General features: G+C 46.7%; 1 protein-coding gene across 2 annotated transcripts in view; it reads right to left on the bottom strand.

Annotated features, from left to right (window-relative positions):
• The window catches only part of Trub1 (TruB pseudouridine synthase family member 1), a 100,870-nt gene that overhangs the window by 45,918 nt on the left and 30,469 nt on the right, over nucleotides 1-24,483 (bottom strand). Inside the window, exons 5-8 of one of the 2 annotated variants that reach the window (XM_075974526.1) lie at nucleotides 23,231-23,303; nucleotides 21,774-21,913; nucleotides 19,423-19,479; nucleotides 17,831-18,745 (exon numbers count right to left, since the gene is read on the bottom strand). In XM_075974526.1, coding sequence (XP_075830641.1) covers nucleotides 18,486-18,745; nucleotides 19,423-19,479; nucleotides 21,774-21,913; nucleotides 23,231-23,303 — 530 coding nt within the window. In that variant the 3' untranslated portion in view covers nucleotides 17,831-18,485. Of the gene's footprint in view, nucleotides 1-17,830; nucleotides 18,746-19,422; nucleotides 19,480-21,773; nucleotides 21,914-23,230; nucleotides 23,304-24,483 lie in introns of those variants that run through there. The other variant, XM_075974527.1, reaches the window with a different exon arrangement.

The raw sequence follows: 24,483 nt of genomic DNA, 5'->3' as shown, positions 1-24,483 counted from the left end.
CCAATAATGTGCCAATATCACATCAAGGAAAGAAATCAAAGCATCTCTCTTTGATGTCACCTAACCAAGTGCCTGCCCAGATTTGAATTCTTATTTTACTGTTCCTGTGTCTTCTGTTGTCCTCTGTCTGTCTGTCTGTCTGTCTGTCTGTGTGTTTGTGTTGTGTGTGTTGGTCTGTCTGTCTGTGTCCTAACAGAATGTTTTGCTCTCTCTCTTTTATTGAACAACAAAGAAAGCATCAGATGGGGAAGGAATAAGAGATTCTTTTTGCAAATCCTTAATAAATTTTGCATGGCATGAAGTCACTGACTTCTACTGACTCCCCCTGACCCAGATAACAAACAAATAAACACTGTCAAACAATACCTGAAGGCTGCTTTCAGAATGTGTCCTGGATGCTCATTTTATAAGGGCCACGTTCATCCCATTTGGTATTTGTGGCAAAATATTATCCTAACACAAACACTCCTGCATTACCCTGGGCCAGGGGCAGGAAAGAACATAACTTCAGATTGCAGCTAAGCATTAGCTTAAGTTGTAGAAACTGCTTAAATGACAATTCAAGACAGGTAGGCTGATTGTCACATTATTAAAGGCAGGTTAAACAGACTGAGTACACATTAGGAAAGGAGTCCTAAGTGACCTCAAGGTGTACTATTAACCCTGCCGGTGAGGGCTAGTAAAAGTTCAAATCTCTTAGAATGTAAGCTACTTTTATCTGAAGGCCCACACACCCATGTAGGTGTGTGCATGTAACAGCATCACATGCAATGGTCACAGGGCAATCTGCGGGAGCCACTTCTCCCTTTCCAACACGTTGAGTTCTGGGGAACAAACTCAGGTCACCAGGCTTAGTGGCATCCACTTTTGGTTTGGGGGTAGGGTCTCATTTTTCCATGCCAGTCTCAAACTTGCTGCATAGCCAAGGATGATCTAGACTTTCTAATCCTCCTTCCTCCACCTCCTTAATGCGGGGCTTACAGGTCTTGTTATATGAGGGGCTGGGGACTGAATTTAGGGCTTCGTGTATGCCAGGCAAGCACTTGGCCTACTGAGCTGTATCCCCAGCCCTGACATTTCCTTATCCAACCATAAGGCCATTATCACACCTGGCCAATGAATAACAATGCTCTAACAGCTAATACCTAGTTCCCAAGAAAGTTTTAAAAACCGTAAGGCTTGAAATCTCTATTGCTTCTCTGGAGAAAGGCTACACCACAGCCAGCCTTAATAGATTCATTATCAGGAAAAAACTTAGATGCTTAGCTTAAGTTTTTATCCTATTACCGCATATCATGCCCCCGTGTACTGTATTAAATGAGTAATCTCCCTTTTTCGTGTTTACACACGTCAGATACTTGTTCAAAGTTAGCCTCCCCTCCCGTCTTTGCTTAGCTGAGCTGCACATATTTAAACCTGCTGGTCTGTGCTCATAAATCCACCCGTCAGCTCCTCCATCAATGTTGCCCCTCATCTTTGAACTGTGCCCAGCTGCTTTTTATAAAGCCCATACCGAGCAGCCCCAGACCAGATGCAGTCCAAGAGGGGGTCTCACCCAAGACGAACCCCCGGCCGTTCCACCCTGCGCTCAGGCTCAAACCACAAGTTTCTTGTCTGCCACACGAAAATGGAAACAAATGTCTTGTTCTATGCTTTTATTCCAAGTCCTTTTTATCTAAAATGGCTTGCTTTCTTTCTTCTCCTCCCCCTCCTCCTCTGCGTTACAGCACGTGCCCCATCCCTCCGACTAAATGTGTGTCACAGAGCACTTTTCCCCGGATGTGATGCAGGCAGGCATGAGTGTGCCCTGTACACTACGGGTGCGTCTCTTGGTGGGTCACCTCCCCTCAGTCCCACTTCAAGGTCTCTGTCTAAAGACAGATCCTATGATGTCATGAGATCAGCTGGAAGGGACTAATGGAATAACCAAAGTGAAAGGGTTTTATGGTAATTAGTCCCCCATTCCCACCCCAGACAGAGTTTCTCTGTGTAACAGTGCTGGCTTTCCTGGGACTCACTTTGTAGGCCTTGAACTCACATAGATTCGCCCGATTCTGCCTCCCGCGTGCTGCAATTAAAGGTGCAGGCTACCACCGACGGACAATTAGCCCCTTCTTATTACTGGGCACATTCCGAGGTCCCCACTGAATGTCTCAATCTGTAAATAGTATCACACTGATGTCTGTCATCTTCTCTAGACATTTCTATGATATAAATGAGGCAGTAAACTGCTGATAATAAAACAGTGATGAAAGCACCCTAATAAATGCTAAGTAGAACCTGTGAACCATCCACAGCCAGAAATTCCTGTTTTATATGTCCAGATAGCGGCTAACTACAGACAATGAGACTGGGACATGACGCCACGAAGAGGGGCTGCTGTACTAAGGTTAATGCTGTGTCTATAAACATGTGGACACATCTGCCTTGGGACTGCTCGGCACATTTTACAGGAAACAGCTAGGCATGGTTCAAAGACGCGCTCTCAGATGACAGAGGAGATGGGATGGGCTTCCAAGAAGAGTAAATGGGTTAAATGTGTGCAAATAGTTAGGGCTTCTTAATGTACCTGATGCACAGATGTGGACACCCATTCTCTAAAGCCACGTCTACTTGCATTGGTAGCTTATCTCACCGAAATTTCTGTTGTCAGGAAATTGTGGTTCACATCTTAATACCCAAAAAAGAGAAGGCATCTCTGAAATGCCCATGATAAGGATCCGCGAGGCAGGAGACTCGCGTGCACCCCCTCTGTGTGGTCAGGTGTGAGCTATATGCAGCTATTCACTGCTCCCTGTCTCCTGGGCTCCAAGAACCTGACTACCTTATCTGAATCATCTAATTTGGGGTTCAGGACTTTGTGAAGGGGAGTCTTAATACCCCCACTTTACAAGCAAGGGAAGTGAATTAACTTGTCTCAGGTTAACAGCTGATGGTAGCAGCAGCCTGGAAGAATGAGTCACCCAGAGCCCATGCAATCAACCACTTGGTTGTTTGAACTCACAGTTAGGAAGCCCTAAAGACAGACCAGTGTCAACAGACTCTCCATACAATACACTCTGCAGTCTTTCCAAGATGCCCATCATCCGGTAAAAGAGGGCTATGCATGTGGGTGTCCCCATCACAGGCAACTGTTATCAGCTACCCGGTGCCTAAGAAAATGCTACTCAAACAGAATTTCAGCTTCATTTCCTTTGAGAAAAACGATGGCTAATCACTTTGTCTTTCAATTCCATAACCCTCAATTATCTAGAAATCACTAAAGACCGTCAATTTCATTTTTGCTTCATTCAAATGTCCGTCACCTAATGAGTCTCCAGTCTGTAGTTTATGATCTCAATCAGTCATTATTGCTCCGTACTCATCTCTAACTGGGTGTCTGCCTCCTGCTTCCGCCTCTGTAGCTGTACTAGTGCAGGCTCCGTAAGCAAAGCTGCCATATGAGCCGGTCTCTGCTCTGAAGCATCGCTGAGTCCTTACGAAGCTTCAAGGCTCAATGACATCATCCCAGATGACTCAGACCCTTTTCTCCATTCAGACTGGACGCCTACTGACTGACCGTGTCCTCTGCCATCTTTGCAGGACTAATCGCTCCCTCAGCTGCTCTGTCCCCTTGGTTCTCTGGTGACTCCAAGCCTGTCTTCCAACGACATCCTGTGCTCTCTCCTCTCCTTTCAGCAGGAATGTAACAGATGTTTTCAGGAACATCTTATTGTTCCATTAAGCCCTTCTGACAGACACACTCACTGATGATGTGGCCCACAGCCCTGCACTGCTCTCTCTTGCTCTCTCTCTCTTTCCCTCTCTCTCCTTCTTGAAATCCCTTCTCAAGTTAAGTGAAGGCTCTTAAAGGCCTGAACCATGTCTCTTGTACACCATGCCTTATCCCCTCAGAGGAAAGTCACTTGTGAATATTTTGACAACTGCTGTATTTGAATTACAGAGTAAGACGAGCCCAGTCACCACCTTTCACTCACACCGTCAGCTCTGTGAACCCAGGGAACATTAGTGACTCGATACCTGGCCTCTGGGTGCTGTCCTGCCTAACACAGGAATTTGGAGTTAGAAGCCACTTTTCTGTGCTCTCTTCTCTTAGAACAGAAAGATGAGAAGGTGAAATATTTCAAAGCACCCCAAAACACAAAAAATTGTGTTCTTTAGACGACTTCTCGGCAGATTATGATTTTTAGTGTGTGTGAGTATATATGTGTGTATGTGTGTGAGTGTATGTGAGACTGTGTGTATTTGAGTGTTTTGTGACTATGTGTGTAAGTATATATGTGTCTGAATGTGTGAGGCTGTGTATGTGTGTATGTGTGTGAGTGTATGTGAGTGTATGTGTGGATGTGTGTGTGAGTGTATGTGACTGTGTGTATTTGAGTGTGTCTATGTATGTATGCATGTGTATGTGTGTGTATGTATGTATGTGTGTGCGTGTGTATGCGTGCGTATGTGTGTGTATGTATGTATGTATGTATGTATGCGTGTGTATGTGTGCGTATGTGTGTGTATGTATGTATGTGTGTGTGTGTGTGTGTCTGTGTGTGTGTGTGTAGAGGCCACAGCTCAGCCTTGGTTCCCTTTCCTCAGGATGCTTTCCACTCTGTTTTCTGAGACAGGTCTTTCACTGGCCTGGGATTTGCAGACTGGTCTTGGTTCTCAGGAAAACCAGGGGCCTTTTGTCTCTGCCTCCCCAGGGCTGGGATCAGCAGCATGTGCCATCCCACTCGGCTTTTCTCCATGGATCTGGGGCCAAAGTCAGGTCCTCTGCTGGCACAACAGGCATCCTAGCGACTGAGCGCGCTCCTTGGACGGACTGCTTCCTAAGGAACCGAGATAACTGTAACATGAGTTCCGCAAGTCAGTTTCTCAAACACTCTTAGGATACGGTGGGTTCCATTTTTACCAAAAATAGACCAAATAATCTCCAAATTCTTTCAACTATAAATGCCGGGGTGGTGGTGGATAATTTACGTATACAGAAAACCTCAAGGGAGTACCAAATTCTACCCTAATGGTAACAAGACACTGGATAATGCTTAGAGACATCAGGGAGTGAAGGATGCAGGGTAAATTGAGAGAAAACAAAGGGAAGATGGGGAACGAACGCACTTTGGGAAGAAGACAGAACGGGCAGACGCAGTTGAAGTGGGCGTACTGTCATGATTCTCCAGTAGATATAACAGTAGATAGGGCTGCTGGGTGGACAGATGACTGAAGGACAGACACACAGAAGACAGAAATATAGACAAGTACTCATTTCCTTGTTTCCGGTCTTTGAGCAAAAGCATTTGTTGGCTTTTTTGTTCAATAGGTATGTTACCAGCTACAGGATTTCGAAGGTTGGTTATCGGGTTATAAAAACTGCACATTGGTGTTTTCTAGTCTTTACATGGTTATGATTTCATTTAAAATAACTTTGTTTCTTTCACCCATTAAGTTGCTTTGAAGTTTGTTATTTAATTTCTAAATACTAGGGGAATTCTCTGATTGGTCTCATGTTGGAAATCACCAAATATGTGACTATAAAATACATGGGGGGAGGTTGGAGGTGGGGGAAGGGAGACGGGGGCGTGAGGGGGAAGTTGGGGTGGGGGACTATAAGAGGGGCCCCGTGGTGACACAAACACCTCTGTAAATAGCTCAGAGAACATTTAGTGCCAGTGCCGTCGTGGCACGCGGGAATCCCGAGGCACTGCTGGAAAGCTTTGAGAACCTGCTCCTGGCAGCTACCAAAGCTTCACACACGTACACTGTACGACCTTATACCCTTAGGTCGTGCACCTTACGAACTAGACTCCACTGTTAGACGCAGCAGCCGATGCAAGCGAGGATGCATTTCTCACCAGGAAGCAAATACTAGAGAGCTCATCTGAAACCGAAGCAGTGCGTTATCATCGAGGAAAACAGAGGGGGCGGTGCTAAGCACAGTGACACCAACAGTAAAGGAACACAGAGCCCATGTCAGAAGCTTCCTGACTCCCACCTGATGTTTGTGTGAAGTCCGGATTAGCTCCCTTCCTGTTGCTGCGACAATACACCATGACTAACTTTCAGAAGGGAGGGTCTGTCTGTGTTTATGGTTTCAGAGGGCTCGGTTCCGTCAGACAGGTATGGAGGCTGAGGCAGGAAGCTGAGAGTTCAGATCATCAACTGTGAGCAGAAAGCAGAGTGAACCGGAGGTGATGTGGGGCTTTTCATATCAAAGGGTGACCATCTTCCTCCAGCAAGGCTGTCCCCCCCCTGGGGCCAAGTCTTCATCCAAATATCAGAGCCGATAGTGGACATGCCCATTCAGTCACAACAGCCCAACCCCAGCACGATTAGTTAGAAAGTAGAGCCTGTGATTAGTGCCCTGTGTGAAGAGAAGGTGACAAAGGACTTTCTTCTCTATCCCAAGCCTTGGTGAGCCAGAAGAGACTTGATCAGAAACAAGACCATGTTGGCACTCTGCCCCAGAGAAAACAGCTGCTGGCTGGGCCAATCCCATCTGTGGTATTTGCTGTAACAGTCTGGACTAAGACAGCAACAAAATAAAGAACACACACACATATACCACACACACACACACACACACACACACACACAATCTTGAGCAGACATGGATGTGCACACACATGTGCTTACACTTATATAAAGCACAAAACAGACGCGATAATAAAACGCACAGTGTGTAGTGGGTGGGAGCAGGGGGTGAGTGACCCCAAAAGCTGCAGGGCCTAGGGGCAGGCAGGGTTAGGAGTGTTCTGCTGCTTGACACACTGGTTACAAATGTGTCCTGTCTCTGAAACCACGTGAAGCTATACGGTGATGAACAATTCTCTGCATACATATTGAGTCGTTAATAGAAGTTTAAAGATACATGTTCACAGAAAGCCTGATGAAGAAATAAGACAACACGGAGCTTTGGGACACAGCTCAGTGGTAGGACAATGTCTAAACATGAATGAGGTCCTGGGTTCAATCCTTTGCGCCATGGGGAGGGAGAGGCAGATTTTAAATAATGCATTATATATAATATAATATATTTTTATTTTATATATGTTTTATTTTAGAAATAAAACAATATAACAGTCACTGCAGAAGGAAGCATCTGGAAAAGAGATTGAGGAAACTCAGGACTGAGAGCAGAAGGATAAAGGGATGGGAACCATGAAAGAGGGGTTGGATGCCCACGATGAAACGTGAGCGTACGAAAGACTAATAACTAGAAGTGTACAATACAAGAAATGAAGGGCGAAAACCCTCCAGAATCAATCGACGCAGTAAAACCCAAGTTCCCGAGTTTCTGAGAAACACAAAGCCCAGGACTTGACTCTGGCAGGGTTCTTAGAGACAGGCCAAGCTGTTTCCTTCGTCAAAGGCGAGCTAGCTGAGTTCCCAGAGATGAAGGATTCGCCCCCCACCAAAGGGCTGACTGATGGTGGGACAGAACCAATCTTATACAGTTTTCCAAGAGAAATGAGGAGAAAACAATCCCTCGCAACTTTATGACTGGCTTCACCATTCTTCACATCAATCTGAAAACATACCATTCGAAAACTTAACTTACATGTTGCTGATGAAGGTACTGCCATCTGGGTGCCGTGTAATGTGTTCCTCACATCTGCGTTAACAGAGGACCAGGGCAGCTAGAACCGCCGGCACAATATCTGAGGAAAGCCGTCTATTTACAATTTAAGGTTAATACAGTAATTTCAGTGCCCAAACCTCACACCGTTATATTCATCTGTTTGATAACCGCACGGCACTTTAGAGCGCCTTTGAATCACGTTTTCCATTATCCAGATCATGATGCAATGAAAATTACTTTCTTCCTTTGAAACTGAACAACTCACCGGCTAACTGAACCTGTAGATGTTTACTGTTTGACATGGATTTCAATCAGAGGGGCAGAAACTGAACCGTTCAGATGGGTGACTCCCAATGAGTCAGAAACCAACAATTAATTCACTACGGAAAAAAGGAGGATCCAGTGAGCATGGGGAAATGGCAGTTTATCCCTTGCTCACCAATCGCAAGGTTGAGTTTGTAAAGAACAAATTCCCATTATTTTGATGTTCGTGGATTTTAAGGTCAGGAAATAATTCTTTGACTATTTTAAACAACTTTCAAGTGAACACAATATTTCTCAAAAACGTAAGGCTTAAAGAATCAAAATCAAAAGGGCATGCAGATGGTGGTGGCGCACGCCTTTAAACCCAGCACTTGGGAGGCAGCGGCACGCGGGTCTCTGTGGGTTCGAGGTCTACCAAGTGAGTTCCAGGACGGCCAGGACTGTTATACAGAGAAACCCTGTTTCGGAAGAGAGAGACAGAGGACAGAGAAGAATGAAAATGAGGTGATTTGGTGTGCCCCATCCTGGGGTATCTTCAGAAAATTCTAACTTGCCTTTGCCTGTAAGTAAAATGACTTTATCATGCCAAGTATCTTCAGGCCTAAGATACATAACTCACATATATTTCTCCCATGTTTTGATGAAAATTTTAAAAAGGATGAATCTTTAACTTTCTCAGAGCTTTCTGTCTTGGTTCCAGCTACCCATGAAAGTGAAAATACTTTAATATATTTCGACTGCTTTGGAGGAAGAAACGAGTCAGCAAGTATGGGCAGCAGAACCGAAGTTGAAAAGACAAGACATGTGGTCTCGGGGCTGCCAGCTTGGCGGGCTCCGGCGTCTGCGAGACGGGCCTTTGGCATGGCTGGGAGGACGATCTGGCCAGGTTAACTGAAGCAGGAGACCTATGTTAACAGGGCCATTCCCGAGGCGGGGGTTCTGGACTGTGTGGAATAGAGAGAGCCCGAGAGTGCTAACATGTGTGGCTTGCTAGTGCTATCTGCGGACTGCACTGAGCAGCTTGGCTTCCCTGCTCTGACCGGCTGTACCCCTGAACTGGAGCCAAAATAAGCACTTCCCCTATCGGTCGCCTTTGTCAGGACATTTAATCACAGGACCTGGAGAAGAAACCAAGACAGGCCATGAAAAATATTTCTGCTAAGCGCTTACTGCACATAAGTCATGTAACAGAGAAAGAAACCATGGAGACATTTATTTATACAAATGAAAAAAGCATAAAGACAAACGGCCCAGAGCAGAGAGACTTTAGCAACAGCATGTGAAATCCCCAACAAATGGTGAGACCACAAAACTGTGTGTACTGCATCGCCTACGGTAACCACGAACTGAGACGCACTTACGTGCGCACCAACAGGGGAACAGTTTAGAGGAGTGGAGTCAGATTGCTGTGGCCGAGATGATCGCGAAGACTAAACACACACACGAAAAGTCAGTTAAAGCATAAGTGTCCGATTGCATGAATAAAAGGGGAATACAATACAAAAATAGTCTGAAATGGCTGTATTAGGATGAGGAGCATTATGGGTAGGTTTTTGACTTGTGCAATTTTCCTCAGCATTTTCAAACCAAAGGAAAGGACTGGCTACCATTTCTGGAACCTACTCGCCATTCCAGAGTCCGCTCTTTCCTATCAGAGGACAGAAGACAAAAGAAATGGCTCAGCCACATGGTCTATTCGGACTCCAGCTGTTCACGAAGACACGCCATACACAGCCCACGCCATTCCAAAGGGCAGCGGGATCCACTGCCACCTTTGTCATACCAAACACAGGGCACCAGGCAGCTGTGAGAAACCTGACAGACGTTCCGGTCTCACTCCACGGTCCTGGCTGGCCTGGAACTCACAGAGATCCTCCTCAGTGCCAGGATTAAAGGTTGCACCATGACAGTTGGATCAAACTTACAAACCTTCTAATTTACAAATTTACCAGGATATCAATACTCTTCTTTTTCTGTCTTATACTAAAAATTAGTTTTTAAATTAGAAAAAGTTCATTTCTTATGTGTGGAGGGGTGGGGTGGGCATGCTCACGCTACGGAGAAGATGCAGACAGCTTGCTGGTGTTGGTTCTCTCCTCCACCATGCAGGCTGCCCAGGAACAACCAGGCGTGGGGGCAAGTACCTCTCGTTACCTGATGAGCCGTCTTGCCTGCTCAGAAGTAGTTTTAACATTTTTATTAAAAATGTTGCCAATATGCTGGGAGTATTCTGTTGAAGCATCTAACTTTTTATATTAGGTTTACATTACAGTAACCATATTAAGACCATCAATTTATTTATTTATTTAGTTACAGGAAACAACTTTTAAAAAGAATGGTAATCTGAAAAGCATACAAACTTGTATTTTATGAAATACTTAATAAATCTTCTTTTTGAAAATATACTTTAGAAAATGAAGCTCTGAATGTTATCACAGCTGCACGATACACTACATCCCCACATGACACAGGGGTGCATGTCTGTAATGGCGGCAGCTGAACATATCTGCACGATACATTCCATCCCCACATGACACAGGGGTGCATGTCTGTAATCGCTGCAGCTGAACATATCTGCACGATACATTCCATCCCCACATGACACAGGGGTGCATGCCTGTAATCGCTGCAGCTGAATATATCTGCACGATACACTACATCCCCACATGACACAGGGGTGTGCGCCTGTAATCGCTGCAGCTGAACATATCTGCACGATACACTACATCCCCACATGACACAGGGGTGCATGCCTGTAATGGCTGCAGCTGAACATATCTGCACGATACATTCCATCCCCACATGACACAGGGGTGCATGCCTGTAATGGCTGCAGGTGAACATATCTGCACGATACATTCCATCCCCACATGACACAGGGTGTATGCCTGTAATGGCTGCAGCTGAACATATCTGCACGATACATTCCATCCCCACATGACACAGGGGTGCATGTCTGTAATGGCTGCAGCTGAACATATCTGCACGATACACTACATCCCTACATGACACAGGGTGTATGTCTGTAATCGCTGCAGCTGAACATATCTGCACGACACACTACATCCCCACATGACACAGGGGTGTATGTCTGTAATCGCTGCAGCTGAACATATCTGCACGATACACTACATCCCCACATGACACAGGGGTGCATGTCTGTAATGGCTGCAGCTGAACATATCTGCACGATACATTCCATCCCCACATGACATAGGGGTGCATGCCTGTAATGGCTGCAGCTGAACATATCTGCACGATACATTCCAGCCCTACATGACACAGGGGTGCATGCCTGTAATCGCTGCAGCTGAACATATCTGCACGATACACTACATCCCCACATGACACAGGGGTGCATGTCTGTAATGGCTGCAGCTGAACATATCTGCACGATACATTCCATCCCCACATGACACAGGGGTGCATGCCTGTAATCGCTGCAGCTGAACATATCTGCACGATACACTACATCCCTACATGACACAGGGGTGCATGTCTGTAATCGCTGCAGCTGAACATATCTGCACGATACACTACATCCCCACATGACACAGGGGTGCATGTCTGTAATGGCTGCAGCTGAACATATCTGCACGATACATTCCATCCCCACATGACACAGGGGTGCATGCCTGTAATCGCTGCAGCTGAACATATCTGCACGATACATTCCATCCCCACATGACACAGGGGTGCATGTCTGTAATCGCTGCAGCTGAACATATCTGCACGATACACTACATCCCCACATGACATAGGGATGCATGTCTGTAATCGCTGCAGCTGAACATATCTGCACGATACATTCCATCCCCACATGACATAGGGGTGCATGCCTGTAATGGCTGAGCTGAACATATCTGCACGATACACTACATCCCCACATGACACAGGGGTGCATGTCTGTAATCGCTGCAGCTGAACATATCTGCACGATACACTACATCCCCACATGACATAGGGGTGCATGTCTGTAATCGCTGCAGCTGAACATATCTGCACGATACACTACATCCCCACATGACACAGGGGTGCATGTCTGTAATCGCTGCAGCTGAACATATCTGCACGATACACTACATCCCCACATGACACAGGGGTGCATGTCTGTAATGGCTGCAGCTGAACATATCTGCACGATACACTACATCCCCACATGACACAGGGGTGCATGCCTGTAATCGCTGCAGCTGAACATATCTGCACGATACATTCCATCCCCACATGACACAGGGGTGCATGTCTGTAATGGCTGCAGCTGAACATATCTGCACGATACACTACACGATACTGCACAGGGGTGTATGTCTGTAATCGCTGCAGCTGAACATATCTGCACGATACACTACATCCCCACATGACACAGGGGTGCATGTCTGTAATCGCTGCAGCTGAACATATCTGCACGATACATTCCATCCCCACATGATACAGGGGTGTGCGTCTGTAATGGCTGCAGCTGAACATATCTGCACGATACATTCCATCCCCACATGACACAGGGGTGCACACCTCTAATGGCTGCAGCTGAACATATCTGCACGATACACTACATCCCCACATGACACAGGGATGCATGTCTGTAATCGCTGCAGCTGAACATATCTGCACGATACATTCTATCCCCACATGACACAGGGGTGCATGTCTGTAATCGCTGCAGCTGAACATATCTGCACGATACATTCCATCCCCACATGACACAGGGGTGTGCACCTGTAATGGCTGCAGCTGAACATATCTGCACGATACATTCCATCCCCACATGACACAGGGTGTATGTCTGTAATGGCTGCAGTTGAACATATCTGCACGATACACTACATCCCCACATGACACAGGGGTGCATGTCTGTAATCGCTGCAGCTGAACATATCTGCACGATACACTACATCCCCACATGACATAGGGGTGCATGTCTGTAATCGCTGCAGCTGAACATATCTGCACGATACACTACATCCCCACATGACACAGGGGTGCATGTCTGTAATCGCTGCAGCTGAACATATCTGCACGATACACTACATCCCCACATGACACAGGGGTGCATGTCTGTAATGGCTGCAGCTGAACATATCTGCACGATACACTACATCCCCACATGACACAGGGGTGCATGCCTGTAATCGCTGCAGCTGAACATATCTGCACGATACATTCCATCCCCACATGACACAGGGGTGCATGTCTGTAATGGCTGCAGCTGAACATATCTGCACGATACACTACACGATACTGCACAGGGGTGTATGTCTGTAATCGCTGCAGCTGAACATATCTGCACGATACACTACATCCCCACATGACACAGGGGTGCATGTCTGTAATCGCTGCAGCTGAACATATCTGCACGATACATTCCATCCCCACATGATACAGGGGTGTGCGTCTGTAATGGCTGCAGCTGAACATATCTGCACGATACATTCCATCCCCACATGACACAGGGGTGCACACCTCTAATGGCTGCAGCTGAACATATCTGCACGATACACTACATCCCCACATGACACAGGGATGCATGTCTGTAATCGCTGCAGCTGAACATATCTGCACGATACATTCCATCCCCACATGACACAGGGGTGCATGTCTGTAATCGCTGCAGCTGAACATATCTGCACGATACATTCCATCCCCACATGACACAGGGGTGTGCACCTGTAATGGCTGCAGCTGAACATATCTGCACGATACATTCCATCCCCACATGACACAGGGTGTATGTCTGTAATGGCTGCAGTTGAACATATCTGCACGATACACTACATCCCCACATGACACAGGGGTGCATGTCTGTAATGGCTGCAGCTGAACATATCTGCACGATACATTCCATCCCCACATGACACAGGGGTGCACACCTGTAATGGCTGCAGCTGAACATATCTGCACGATACACTACATCCCCACATGACACAGGGTGTATGTCTGTAATGGCTGCAGCTGAACATATCTGCACGATACACTACATCCCCACATGACACAGGGGTACATGTCTGTAATGGCTGCAGCTGAACATATGTGCACGATACATTCCATCCCCACATGACACAGGGGTGCATGTCTGTAATGGCTGCAGCTGAACATATCTGCACGATACACTACATCCCCACATGACACAGGGGTGCATGTCTGTAATGGCTGCAGCTGAACATATCTGCACGATACACTACATCCCCACATGACACAGGGATGCATGTCTGTAATCGCTGCAGCTGAACATATCTGCACGATACATTCCATCCCCACATGACACAGGGGTGCATGTCTGTAATCGCTGCAGCTGTGCAGCTGAACATATCTGCACGATACATTCCATCCCCACATGACACAGGGGTGTGCACCTGTAATGGCTGCAGCTGAACATATCTGCACGATACATTCCATCCCCACATGACACAGGGTGTATGTCTGTAATGGCTGCAGTTGAACATATCTGCACGATACACTACATCCCCACATGACACAGGGGTGCATGTCTGTAATCGCTGCAGCTGAACATATCTGCACGATACACTACATCCCCACATGACATAGGGGTGCATGTCTGTAATCGCTGCAGCTGAACATATCTGCACGATACACTACATCCCCACATGACACAGGGGTGCATGTCTGTAATCGCTGCAGCTGAACATATCTGCACGATACACTACATCCCCACATGACACAGGGGTGCATGTCTGTAATGGCTGCAGCTGAACATATCTGCACGATACACTACATCCCCACATGACACAGGGGTGCATGCCTGTAATCGCTGCAGCTGAACATATCTGCACGATACATTCCATCCCCACATGACACAGGGGTGCATGTCTGTAATGGCTGCAGCTGAACATATCTGCACGATACACTACACGATACTGCACAGGGGTGTATGTCTGTAATCGCTGCAGCTGAACATATCTGCACGATACACTACATCCCCACATGACACAGGGGTGCATGTCTGTAATCGCTGCAGCTGAACATATCTGCACGATACATTCCATCCCCACATGATACAGGGGTGTGCGTCTGTAATGGCTGCAGCTGAACATATCTGCACGATACATTCCATCCCCACATGACACAGGGGTGCACACCTCTAATGGCTGCAGCTGAACATATCTGCACGATACACTACATCCCCACATGACACAGGGATGCATGTCTGTAATCGCTGCAGCTGAACATATCTGCACGATACATTCCATCCCCACATGACACAGGGGTGCATGTCTGTAATCGCTGCAGCTGAACATATCTGCACGATACATTCCATCCCCACATGACACAGGGGTGTGCACCTGTAATGGCTGCAGCTGAACATATCTGCACGATACATTCCATCCCCACATGACACAGGGTGTATGTCTGTAATGGCTGCAGTTGAACATATCTGCACGATACACTACATCCCCACATGACACAGGGGTGCATGTCTGTAATGGCTGCAGCTGAACATATCTGCACGATACATTCCATCCCCACATGACACAGGGGTGCACACCTGTAATGGCTGCAGCTGAACATATCTGCACGATACACTACATCCCCACATGACACAGGGTGTATGTCTGTAATGGCTGCAGCTGAACATATCTGCACGATACACTACATCCCCACATGACACAGGGGTACATGTCTGTAATGGCTGCAGCTGAACATATGTGCACGATACATTCCATCCCCACATGACACAGGGGTGCATGTCTGTAATGGCTGCAGCTGAACATATCTGCACGATACACTACATCCCCACATGACACAGGGGTGCATGTCTGTAATGGCTGCAGCTGAACATATCTGCACGATACACTACATCCCCACATGACACAGGGATGCATGTCTGTAATCGCTGCAGCTGAACATATCTGCACGATACATTCCATCCCCACATGACACAGGGGTGCATGTCTGTAATCGCTGCAGCTGTGCAGCTGAACATATCTGCACGATACATTCCATCCCCACATGACACAGGGGTGTGCACCTGTAATGGCTGCAGCTGAACATATCTGCACGATACATTCCATCCCCACATGACACAGGGTGTATGTCTGTAATGGCTGCAGTTGAACATATCTGCACGATACACTACATTCCCACATGACACAGGGGTGCATGTCTGTAATGGCTGCAGCTGAACATATCTGCACGATACATTCCATCCCCACATGACACAGGGTGCATGTCTGTAATCGCTGCAGTTGGGAGTGGAAACAGGAGGAGCCTGGCTACACAGCAAGTGAAGTCATCCTGGCTTTAATTAGACACCTTTTAAAGTAACTATTTTATCTGTGTATGCATGGAGACATCGCATTCACAGCTGCCCACAAGACAAACATGGGTATTGAGTCCCTTCAGGTCTGCGTACAGGAGCCGCGCGGTGGAAAGGCAATGAGTCCTCTTAACCACCGAGCCACATTTCCAACTCCACTATCTGGGGTTAGGGTGACCTTGTTTCCAAGAACCCAAAACACACAAATAAATGAACAATACATACTCCCATGACAAAAAAATTAGGTACTCATGAAATTTGCTATTTTCACATTGAAGGGGTGAGAACTCCTGAGTTTTGTGAAACAAGCATTTGAGAGCTGTGGGAGCTGAGGATGCTGGACCACTCTGCCCATGACACAGAATCACCTGAAGGAGCTGTGGGAGCTGAGGATGCTGGACCGCTCTCCCCATGACACAGAATCACCTGAAGGAGCTGTGGGAGCTGAGGATGCTGGACCGCTCTCCCCATGACACAGAATCACCTGAAGGAGCTGTGGGAGCTGAGGATGCTGGACCGCTCTCCCCATGACACAGAATCACCTGAAGGAGCTGTGGGAGCTGAGGATGCTGGACCGCTCTCCCCATGACACAGAATCACCTGAAGGAGCTGTGGGAGCTGAGGATGCTGGACCGCTCTCCCCATGACACAGAATCACCTGAAGGAGCTGTGGGAGCTGAGGATGCTGGACCGCTCTCCCCATGACACAGAATCACCTGAAGGAGCTGTGGGAGCTGAGGATGCTGGACCGCTCTCCCCATGACACAGAATCACCTGAAGGAGCTGTGGGAGCTGAGGATGCTGGACCGCTCTCCCCATGACACAGAATCACCTGAAGGAGCTGTGGGAGCTGAGGATGCTGGACCGCTCTCTCCATGACACAGAATCACCTGAAGGAGCTGTGGGAGCTGAGGATGCTGGACCACTCTGCCCATGACACAGAATCACCTGAAGGAGCTGTGGGAGCTGAGGATGCTGGACCGCTCTGCCCATGACACAGAATCACCTGAAGGAGTTGTGGGAGCTGAGGATGCTGGACCGCTCTCTCCATGACACAGAATCACCTGAAGGAGCTGTGGGAGCTGAGGATGCTGGACCACTCTGCCCATGACACAGAATCACCTGAAGGAGCTGTGGGAGCTGAAGATGCTGGACCACTCTCCCCATGACACAGTATCACCTGAAGGAGCTGTGGGAGCTGAGGATGCTGGACCGCTCTGCCCATGACACAGAATCACCTGAAGGAGCTGTGGGAGCTGAAGATGCTGGACCGCTCTGCCCATGACACAGAATCACCTGAAGGAGCTGTGGGAGCTGAGGATGCTGGACCGCTCTCCCCATGACACAGAATCACCTGAAGGAGCTGTGGGAGCTGAAGATGCTGGACCACTCTCCCCATGACACAGAATCACCTGAAGGAGCTGTGGGAGCTGAAGATGCTGGACCACTCTCCCCATGACACAGAATCACCTGAAGGAGCTGTGGGAGCTGAAGATGCTGGACCACTCTCCCCATGACACAGAATCACCTGAAGGAGCTGTGGGAGCTGAAGATGCTGGACCGCTCTCCCCATGACACAGTATCACCTGAAGGAGCTATGGGAGCTGAGGATGCTGGACCGCTCTGCCCATGACACAGTATCACCTGAAGGAGTAAACCATACAGAAACCATGCCAGGGGTCCAGAGCTCCACCGAGAGGCACAGACACACACTGACGAGCAGGCAGGAGATAATTTTAATCCAAAGATACATTCTTTAGCTTATATTCTAAAAATCTACATTTTTAGAAATTTGATACGATGTGGGTGACCACAGAAATAGCTGCCCCAATACAGAGAGAGGTACAGGAGCTGAGTTCTGCTCTACATGGGAGACTACACACATATTAAACTATTACATTCTGTTAGAGGTAGAACAGAGGTTTGTGCATTTGTGAATATTTATTAGGAAAATATATTCATTGTCAAGATCTGAGAAACACAGCCACAGAGGCCTACAGTCAATCAGCACAGGGCTTCACAACAGCCGTGAGCTCTGCAAACAGAACAGTTCAACACTGAGCACTTCAAATACACTCAAGGCATCTGAGAGCAGTGGGAGGCAGTGAGAGCCCCTGGCAGTTCAAACAAAGCAAACGTGACGTTCGGTACACTTGCTTCTGCGAGACTAACAGAACTGCTTGTTTTCCGTAATTAGAAAATTGTTTACTTTTTCATACGAAAAAGACTAAGAAAAGATCAAATCCAGAAAGCTTATTTATCTGAATCCAATCACATTCATCACTGAGCGGCATTAAGACATCTTGCAAAGAAACGGCCACTCCTGGGTCAGGGTCCACACACCAACCAGGAAATGACCTTCCCAGGCCAGTCTCAGAGGGTCTTAATTGCATCCTCTTCTCTCTTTGTCTCGCTTAGAGTTATATATTCATAGCTTAAAGCCTGGTCATTGGATTTCTCAGATTTTGGCTTTTTAAATGCCGACTCCTCTGGCAGAAGGGATGGGCAGTGCTGAAGGGCCTGTGTGATGTCATCGATGGTCCATCTGTCTTCAGGGAGGGCATGCTCCTCAAGGGTAAATGGCCCCTGTTTGGTGCGGGTCAGCTCCAGCACGTTGGCACAGGAAGAGAGCTCTACAATACCCAAAGTGAAAACGTGAGGTGAGCTACGCAGTATTCACAGCCTGCAAACTTCCAGACGGCAGAACGCTACCCGGACGCCAGGGTGACGGACCAAGGCAAGAGTCCAGCGGCTGAGGTAAACCAGGGCTGAAGCAGGGAAGACTGTCTCATGGTTTAAACTTACACCCGCTTTTCAAAACCACTTAGCACTTGAAGCAACCCCATGAGGTAAATATCCCTCCTTATTCTGCACACAGGACAATGTGACCTGTCCACTGTCACGTGACCAGGGAACAGACAGGCAGAACCAGAACTTTCTGGGTGCTTCTAAGACTGTGGCTTCCAGGTTAAAGAAAAAAATGATCTGTATCGATGTAAATAATCTTTTTGTTCCTGAGCCCCGCTTTGAGTTAAGATGTTTTTTACTTGAAAAAAAAAAGTTGTCTTTTTCATCCATTATCACTGTGTTCATTTTCTGCCCCTCGACGTGTTTCACGCCCTCCCCCATTACCAGCGCCTCGCTGCGGCTGCCGGGGCTTCTGAGTGCAGCCTATAAACCCACAGTGCATCTGGGCTAAAAGCAGCAACAGTTCAATTTCTCAGAAAAGCGAAAAACAGAAAATTCCCTCTCCCATCAAAAAGGAGCATTACTCTCTAAATGATAATTCATAATTCATTTTTCTGCTTACCTTTGCCAATGTCATTGACCAAGCTTCTGATGTAAAAGCCTCCTCCGCACTCAACATCTGGAACGTTAGCAGGGACACGGTAAAAAGCTGACCTCTGAGAGATCCACTTTACATAAAAATGATGTTCTTCAACACATGTAGGAACGCACTATGCAAACAATCGAGCCATAAAATATTTATGTGCTAACCCATAAATTATTCATCCAGCAGCATATGTGTGTGTGAGATTGAAAAGTCAGTGTGGCGCAGGCAGAAAGTCATGAACACATTTTAAATTAACTGGCAAGCCATACCATGTCAATACCTCAGCCTTGTTCACTTAATAGGTTTTAAATAGAAATCCCAGCTTTTCTATCACGAACTGTAGGTTTCTTAAGTATTTTCAGATTTTAAAACATTTGAAAAATTTAACTAAACACCCACCAAAAAAAATCCCTTTGGCATTGAAAAGAACCACATTGGGGTGCTAAAAACCATAAAATAACCTAAAACCACACTGTGCTGTAAAGCTGACAGCGTCCCATCAGCGTGGCTGCACGCACTGGGCAGAAAGCAAGGCCTATGGGAAGCGACTGACCACGCCCCGAGTGGCTACACGCTCACGGCACACATTATTTCTAGTTGTATCAATCAAATAAAGAGATCTGGAAGAATAATCGAAACTCAGCCCCTGGGGACTTTAATTCTTCCCTACAGCCCTCAGCTGGGGGCTACTGAGGCAAGATGAAGCAAAGCCTGGGACCACGAGCTGCTCACACCTGCCCTTCCTCACTCTCCAGTCAGTACCACGAGGCACTTCTGACTGACGCGCAGCCAGGAAACCATGATCGTTCAGGGCGTCTGTCTGCCCTGCCAAAGAGGGGGCTGCGCTTTCACAGAGTGAACGGTAGGTTTTTCTTCATTATTTGTCAAGCCGGTTAGAATCGGGAAGCGTGAGCGTAAGCAAGCCTGTTTTCTTACCGTGCCACCTCTGCAGGCACTTGCTACACCTGGAATAAGGACGCCAAGGAGAAGCAGGGACGGTGAGGGAAGGGAGCGCTGGAGAAACACCGACTGAAGGGATTCTAGCCACAATGACTGAAATTAAGGGCTGGATGGATTTCAAGGAGCCCGGGGACTAACAACCACATTTTTAAAACTACGTAAACATTTTTTAAATTATATAAACAAGGGTTTTTTTTATTTTAAATCTACTTCAAATACAGATCACATGCTCAAATTGATGACCTGAACTCAAACTGTGAGCAGGTGTCCAACAACACTTCTGTCTCCCGTTTCCCCCGTATCTTACATCGTTGGTGCTAACGTGCAGGTCACAGAGAAGGGATGAACACAACCTTTTATCCCAAAACTAAACATGCTGTGCTTTAAAGGGGCAGATCAACATTTATTCTAAAATGAAATGCATAAAGTATGAATCAAAATGGAAGGAAAAGTATATGTAAGATAAAAATGAATTTATATTTATTTCTATTGTTACATGCGTGGGGAATTTATTTGCATGTATGTCTGAGTATCATGTGTGTATGTGGTACTCAAGGAGGTCAGAAAAGGTGTGGGAACCTCTGAGACTAAGAGTTACGAAAGGTTGAGAGTCACCATGTGGGTGCTGGGAATCAAACACAGGTCCTCTGGAAAAGCAGCCGATGCTTTTAACCGCTGAGCCGTCTCTCCAGCCTCCAACTTTAAGATCTTGAAAACACACATTCCCTACCTACTTCTCTGAAGAGATCTAAAGTATTTTACTCCCAAGTTTATAGTAAAATGACCACAAAACATCTGGAAATTAGCCCAGTTACATGTTTCAGAACCTCTATAGAGTCAGTTTTATTTACCTCATGAAATCAGACCATAAAATTTTCTTATAGTTAAAAATATTCCAAGACCAAAAGGATCCACTCTATGTAAAAAGACCTGATGCGGGAGGTCCTTCTGTCTCTGTGTTGCTTTTATTGATTAATGAATAAAGAAACTGCCTTGGCCTGTTGATAGAGCAGAACTTAGGTAGGCGGAGAAAACTAAACTGAATGCTGGGAGGAAGAAGGCAGAGTCAGAGGGAGAAGCCATGGAGCTGCAGGAGATAGATGTGCTGAAACTTTGCTGGTAGGTCACAACCTCATGGTGATGCACAGATTACTAGAAATGGGTTAAATTAAAATGTAAGGGTTAGCTAATAAGAAGTTAGAGCTAATTGGCCAAGCAGTGTTTTAATTAATACAGTTTCTGTGTGATTAATTCGGGTCTAAGCTAGCCGGGTGGCCAGGAACCAACAAACAGCTCTTCTCCAGCATTAGCCAAACACAAAGTAAAGATACGTGCAAAGCAGACGATTCCGACGCTCTCCATCCTACCTAATGTGAAGAGCGGTGGCTGGAACCTCAGGAGGGAGATGCTGTAGACAGTCACTGGTCTGGCAGGTCTGGCCTCAACCGCTTCGCCTCTCTTCATTAACGTCGAAAGCCTTTGGCCATCCTTCTTCAGCGCAGAATAGCTTAGTGAAGAGAGTGAGTGAGAGAGGTGGTGGGGGCTGAGCAGGTAACTCCCAGAGGGGTGGAGGACGATGAGCAGCTCCTTACCCTGAAGACCCTTCCAAAGCTAGCCCTCTCTCCTGGTCTACTCCTGTCTCTGCGAAGGGTATAAACAGGGGGCAGCACCCATCTTCCTCCTCAGCTTTTCTGGAGATGACCCTGGCAGCTCCCTTCACTAGCCCCCAACCCAGAAGCAGCAGCTTCTCCCTGGAAAATGTCTCACAGTAAACAGAGCTTTGTGTTCTGAAGTCTCGTGACACCACAGACTCATGAATAACCACAGAAAATGCTACGGCTGTCCACATAAATAAACATAGAGGTTTAACTTAGTCTAACAAATGATTAAAACATTTTATGCAGATTTTGCTAAAAGTTTCAAAGTTTTATGTTTGAGAAAAATCTTGAAGAAACGTATCTCCACGGATACAGTTCAATGTTTATGGCAAAAACAAAAGCAAAATTTCTAATATTGATAAAATCTAAATCCTAACGAACTGTCAGTGACGTATCCTGGTGTGGCCTACTAAGGCACACACAGATGTGACTAAGAGAGGCTGTGGCCGAGTGCCTCCCCTCCCAGTCACCTGCTCAAACTCTCAATACCAAGATGACGGCATTAGGAAGAGAGGCCTCTGAAGGGTGACCAGGTCATATAGCCCAGAGCCCTCAGGAAGAAGTTGTTGCCCCAGACAGATGCCTTCATCCCTCTGCCTCACCAGGGGCAGCATCTGGGAGAAGGCAGGCTCTCACTGGCGAACAATTCAGCAACACCTCAGGCTGGATGTAGCAGGACCACGGGTGCAGCCCCGAGTCTGTGGGGCTCTGTCACAGACACCCTAGTGCACCAAGACGCGTGGTAAGGCAGTTGATGCTCACATTTTACAAAGTTACGACTTTTCTCTGCTGGATAGGCTGTCAGAACTCGGGTGGGGGAGGAGAGCACACATTAGGACTCTGACACAGGCCTCTTGCTTTAACACAGCCCTTTGGCTGTAAATTTAGGAAAAGTGACATCTCTGGGTCTGCCACTGCCTGATATCTGCACACAGAGTCGGTGAGATGGGACACAGAGGGACCAGGCTGTGCTAACGCCCAGCACAGATCAAATGCACTTCTGTCTCGGGACCAAAGCTCTGCATCCAGGCTGAATCTGCTCATCTCTTTCTGATTATTTACAATGTCCAGATTGAAACAGAGCAAAAGAAAAGCCCACTTTATTCTAATTATTGATTGTAACCTATAGATGATAAATTAAACAGAAATCCAGTAACTGAACTTACAGTGGGGGGACTTGCATTATATTCCCAGTGAACTTCTGCAGAACGCCTTCAATATCTTCTTGTGTTATTTTATCTGCCAAAAATCAATCAAGAAAAGATGGTATAGCCATGGAGGCAACAGCCACAACAGCTCTGAAAAATCAATCAAGAAAAGACGGCATAGCCATGGAGGCAACAGCCACAACAGCTCTGAACAATCATTACTATTATTTTTCAATAAAATACAGATTACAGGTGTTGGAAACACGGTTCCGCAGTTCAGCGCCTAGTTAACTCCTAGCACCCACATGGCGGTTTGCAAGTCTATGATTCAAATCCCAGTAGATCTGATGCCCTCTTCTGGACTCAGAGGGCACCAGGTACAGTGTTGTACAGACAGACATAAGTAGGCGAAACACCTATATAAATAACTAAAAAAAAAATCATAAATTACAGTGTATGTCTTATAGGTCAAATGCTACCTTGTTGAAAGGAATAAAATGCATATTCATAAGATGCAAAGCAAATTTTATGTTATTCTTTATAGAAACTTAATTTCCCTTAGTTCAAGTCTCACCCTAACCTAATTGTTCCCCACTTAAAAACAATGCGTCGTGACCACTGGAGACTCTGATGGCGCCCAAGAATCCATGAAGGATATAAAATTAGCTGCAGCATGGCCTACAGTAATCAATACCAGGTGATCAAAGGCTCAACGTCTGAGCGTCTGTCACACACAGGGGACAGTGGCCACCGCTGCACCTTAAGTCTCACTTCATAGAATTTAACTGCTCTATGTCATGAGATAAATTTCATACACATACATTCAACTCGGTCTCCGAGCAGAGCTATTGATCTGTCTTCCCAGTCCTTCTCCGCCTGGGACTTCTCTCCAGTCAGTCAGCTCAAACGAACCAGAACAGAAAAGGGATGCACGCAGCAAGCGCTTTGGTAAGCTCACTAAGCATTTAAAGGCCGATTTTAGAAGATTTGTACAGATACAGACTTGTATCCAAAGCCTTTCACACGCCAGTCATGTTCCCAGGCTCCTTTGGTGCATCCAACGGAAGGACGTGGTGAGACAGCCGTTCAGGTTCAGTGCTTGGGCTGTCAATCTGCAGACGATCAAGAATAAACCGCAGCCTGGAAATATTCTGTAGCTCATTTAGGTTACTGTCAGTGTTTTTATTATTCTGTAGACAATTTAAACTTTTTTGGTAAAATGTACATTGGATTTTATTTGTCAAATATTAGACAGCCATTATTGTGCTGAG

The sequence above is a fragment of the Microtus pennsylvanicus genome, chromosome 5, assembly GCF_037038515.1.
Source record: "Microtus pennsylvanicus isolate mMicPen1 chromosome 5, mMicPen1.hap1, whole genome shotgun sequence".
NCBI classification, from domain to species: domain Eukaryota; kingdom Metazoa; phylum Chordata; class Mammalia; order Rodentia; family Cricetidae; genus Microtus; species Microtus pennsylvanicus.
Note: the sequence above shows the minus strand (reverse complement) of the source record. Positions and strands in the feature narration are given on the sequence as shown.